Source organism: Aulostomus chinensis, chromosome 10 (genome assembly GCF_037954235.1).
Source record: "Aulostomus chinensis isolate RoL2024-O1b breed Wild chromosome 10, RoL_Achi_v1.0, whole genome shotgun sequence".
NCBI classification, from domain to species: domain Eukaryota; kingdom Metazoa; phylum Chordata; class Actinopteri; order Syngnathiformes; family Aulostomidae; genus Aulostomus; species Aulostomus chinensis.
Genome location: NC_141329.1, coordinates 6,904,458 through 6,909,280, shown reverse-complemented (window position 1 = coordinate 6,909,280; position 4,823 = coordinate 6,904,458). Strand labels below are relative to the sequence as shown.

Below are 4,823 nucleotides of genomic sequence, written 5' to 3'. Positions count from 1 at the left end.
GGCTCTCTCACAAGCTATTTAATCCAAATCCTGCGGCTTTAAACCGAGCGCTGCTGCGCGCCGACAGACTGCGCTCCGCGTCATCCGCGGGTACATGGTGCGTGTCTGGCCGGGCTTTACCCAGAGACACTCACGCTGCTATCTCAAAACAGGGATGAGCAGCTATCACCAGCATGGAGGTTAGTTGATGTCAGAAGAAAAACAAGCTCTGATGTATTTGGTTCGCTGATGATGTTGCTACCCTGCGCGTTAGTTCGTATGAGGCGGATTATTTTGTTATTAGACTAAGTTATTATAAACCTTCAGAAAAGGATAAATCATGCTTTTATAAAACCTCATGATCTACAAAAGGTTGAACAATCAAAATGAGCTTTGGCCCCCTGCACTCTAAGGTTTGAAACGGTAATGATTCTTGTTCGGGTACAAACGACCCTGGAGGGGAAATATTATTATTCAAGTAAAGAGACACAACATGGGGAGTATTTCCAAGTTTGTAATAATTTTTTTTTAAATTTTATTCATTTCCACTGGAAAGTTGCTTTCCAGATGCCAGCATCCCTGAGAAAGTGTGACTGCAAATCTTCTGGACAGCCCCATCAATGAGCTTCCTTAAAGACCACCACAACACAGCCCTGCACAGCCACTTTTCTCTGGTTAAATCCCACTCAACTTGATCGTGTTGTGTGTGGTGCTGAGAAGACAGTGCCTCCTTCTGCTTGGTAAACTTATTGCAGGGCATGTGCAGAGCTGCGAGCTGTCCATGGTTGTACTGTGTGAGGAGTGAAATCATATCTATCTATGCCTTTACTCTCTAACATCTAGGGATCCCAGTGGAAGGAGAGCACCATGGTGAGCCGGCTTCGTGGCGTCATTTAAGCGCTAACACATAGGCAACTAGATAAAAATGAAATAAAAGGGTTGGAATAGGATTGAAACAAACTAATAAACACAAACCACTAACTCAAATCTACCAATCCCCTTATAATACCCCCCTTTTATAAATATGATAAATCATGAGGTCTGTAGACAGAGAGCATTGCTATTGTTTTTACCAACACCACTGTTAATCTGGAAGTCTGTAACCACCATGGCACATACTCTCAAATCCTGCTGGCAAAAGCAGTAACAATATTCAAAAGCCGTTAGCTTATGTGGCTATGTGGCCATTGAAGAATTTTCAAGGGATGATTAGCACCATGGCATGTCTGACCCTTGTGTTTCCCTCCTGTTTGCCCACAGTCTGCTGGACTCCTCTTTACGCAGTCATCTCGAAGCAGCCCCTGCGGTGCGTCTGCATGTCTCTCACCCTGCGGATGGACTGGATCTGGGGGTGGTGGGCTCCCCATTCATTCCAGTGCTTGTAAGGGCCCATTTCAAATATATACTGGAAGCCGCGATAGCCAGGGTACTGGTAGCCCACCCACCTGTGTGGAAGGGGGATGGAGACGGATGAGAACCTGTCTTGTTGTGGACTTAATGCAAACCTAATATTTACTATGGTGGTTTTTCATTTCAATGAATTGAAAGAACAAGCATACGTTCCACCGGTGACTTGAATGCTGGCAACACGGTCCTGGAAGCCATAAGACCAGAGACTTGGAATATCCTCATCGCACACCTCCATCTTACGACCTTCGAAGTTTGTACATTCATACAAGCAGATCTTGTGGTCCTGGGGGTCCTACAACACACGTGCAAGGCTTTCAATCTCATTACTCTTTACCACTTTTCATATAGACACAGTAGACAAATTTATGTATTTTCAGGTTCACTCTTTCCAGATTTGAGACTATTAAGAGACTTGAGGTAACAGATATTTTGTTATATTATATATATTCTGGGAAGCATGCTGCAAATGGTGCACATGCATGCCCTTACCTGGGCTTTCAAAATAGCCTTTTGCTAACTTGAAAGCAAATAAATCATTTACATGCATAGCTCAAATAGACTTTTCAAATGTTATCTGACCAGATGGATCAAATTCTGTTGCAGCAACAGAGGAAGAACAGTCTAGTTCACAGGTAAGCCAGTAATGAAATGTTCTGTACTATAAATCTGAAGACACTTCTATTAAGATTTAATCTAAAAGATTACAAAACAGCCACCCGGTGTCACAAAAGTTTAAAGAAATATCTTGAATCCAAAAATACAGTCAGGGGAATCAACCCATAAATAGACCAAAAGCATTTCCTTGAAGCCACCTTACCATTCGGACGGGCCTGACCGACATGAGGCGGTCACACCTGTAGCTGTTGGACCAAGTGTCCCAGCGAGGGTACTCTCCCCTCTCCAGTATGAACATCTCACCAGTCAGGTTCTGCTGCTCAAAACCTACCCAGCTGGACAGACAGACGGGACATATAATTTTCATTTTACCTCTGATCATACTGGAAGAAGCTATGAATTGGTGATCTGGCAACTTACGGTCCACTTTCTACCCTGATGGAACCGATTCTCTCAAAACCTTTCTCACACAGGTTACGGCACTCTCCAAACAGGTCCATCCTACGGCCTTGGAAGTTTTCATATTCAAAGAGGTATATCTAAGAGCAAAAGCAGACAGAGAGGTTTGACTTGAAATATGTTAGATGTACAGTTGCTTCATCTTTGTAAGTTTCAGTCCATGAAAACTTGTGAGAGTACCTTGGAATTGCGCAGCCCTATGGCAGAGTGGCTGCCGATGCTGCCTTGAGCACCTGAGTGAGACATGACGAGATCTGGAGAGAAGAAGCCCATAGACAGTCAGACATTTTCAGAAATCGTAATCACTATTCAGTGAGGGCTGGAGAGCATCATATATGCTGATATGCCAAGAGTACTGTAAAATTGGCAGATGGGTACAAAAACCTCAAGATTCAAAAGTCAGCATGAAGACAAACCTGGCTTAAGTGCATATTAAATGGAAGTGCAATTTAAATGAGCTCCAACTGCTTTTATATCAGCATAAGTGTATTTTTAGATGCACCTCTCTTATATACAGTACTGTGAAACTGCAAACCTCCATGAAGGCAAAAAATGTGGATGTTTGGCTCAATATTTTTGCATGTTACATAATCCTCAAGTCAAATAGCGTTTCCTGAGTGCTATGCGGCATTAAAGTGACATACAAGCATATGTAATATATTCAGCTAATTTTTTTCTGATACATAAGCATATTGAAGATTGATATTCAAGTCCACGATAAGAGTTTTTTTTGTCACATTTTTGTCTCATTCTGTCTTTAAAGCAAAAATCCATAAATCCAAACCTGCCACAATCCATTCTTAAGAGGAAAAGAGACTGGACGCCTCCCGTCTTTCTCACCAGTTTTACACTAAACAGAAACCAAAATCACACCCTGCTGCATCTTATGACATCATTCCGCCTGCTCAGTCCAAAATTAAGGCTTAAGAGAGGTGTCACTCTTGCATCTTTCAAGTCCAAACCGCGAGTAGACAGGAACAACACAATCTTCTCCTAAAAACTCGCGAGTGATTCTTTTAGAGTTAGAAGTGAAAACTTACAAATGCAGGTTGAAATAGACCGACCTTTGGAGAAAGTGATGGACGCAGGCGTGGTGAGTGGGGATATATATATACATTCACACCCAATCCCAGCCCATAGAGACCGGATTCAGACTTTCTATTGGCTGTTTGGAGCATAGTGTGGGGTCAAAGGTCATGCTGCTTATCTGTGGACAAGTCGTGCTGACTTTGCTGCCTGTTTTGTTGTCCAGTACCATTGTGGAGAACTGGGGACAGTCACTGCCATCAGCAGAAAGTTTGCCTGCCTGCCTTCCTACACACACACACACACACACACACACACACACACACACACACACACACACACACACACACACACACACACACACACACGCACACGCAGGCACACATTTTCTAAATGATTTTTCTATTCTTGCCCAGCTTTCATTTCCGCCGGTTCCTCCAGTTTCTTGCTGACCTGTTTTGTCTTTGATAAATATTCACTCTTTTCTTCTTGATCCTCGGTGCAGCCATTCCAAGCCTTTGAGCCCTGTGTGTGTAATGTGCTGACATCGGGAGCAACATCCAAGCATATTGTTTAGACTGGCGCGTTTTAGCCACTCACACACTCATATCAGATGTACACTTGCACATGCAGAGTGGGATATACACACAATATTTTATTTCTTTGTGAAATTATGCATGAGATTGTTGTTATCGTGTGAAAAAAACAGCTTTTCATGATAGATTTTAGAAACACTAAATCACTGTCAAGCAGTAAATGGGCTGAGGCCTATTTTACTTATGTGGCATTCAGACCCCTCAGGTCATCAGGCACAGGTTTACTGAGTGCTCTCGAAAAAGATGAAGCAGCTTTTGGTTACCATACACCACCTGTGGAACAAGCTTCCTGAACACCTGAGGTCTGCTGACTCTGTCAGCTAATTGAAATCAGGGCTTATAGTTTACAGTAGCTTACAATTAAAGAGGTAACTTCCTTTTATCCAAATGTGCTTTGTTCTTTTTACACACATCGCACTTAATGTAACATTACCTGTAGAGGGACTATGGAGAGCAATTGGCATTCTTGCTGACTCCAGCATGTTTACATCCTGTGTGTAAACTGATGGTCGCTAATGTGCTCTATTCCTATCAAAAAAAATAACAATAAAAAATCAACAAAACAAAAATCTTCCTCCTGTTCCTGTTGTCTTTTCAATGTAACTCTATTGTCTCTCATCTTTTATGTTTTTATAACCTGTCAATGCACTTGCAGCTGAATGCTTTCTGTTGTATGTTCTTTTACATCCTACAGTCCGATGATTTCATGTGATGCAGTAGTTGGCTAGAAGCAAAAGA

The 4,823-nt window shown here is 42.3% G+C and overlaps 1 protein-coding gene across 1 annotated transcript; it reads right to left on the bottom strand.

Annotated features, from left to right (window-relative positions):
• Positions 1–464: 464 nt before the first annotated feature.
• Positions 465–3,533, bottom strand: crybb1l3 (crystallin, beta B1, like 3). The gene is made up of 6 exons (XM_086215802.1): positions 3,504–3,533; positions 2,644–2,717; positions 2,425–2,543; positions 2,207–2,339; positions 1,539–1,681; positions 465–1,424 (listed from the first exon to the last, which is right to left on the bottom strand). Exons 2-6 carry the CDS (start codon positions 2,707–2,709, stop codon positions 1,256–1,258), a joined length of 630 nt encoding a protein of 209 aa, XP_086071928.1. The 5' UTR covers positions 2,710–2,717; positions 3,504–3,533; the 3' UTR covers positions 465–1,255.
• Positions 3,534–4,823: the final 1,290 nt, after the last annotated feature.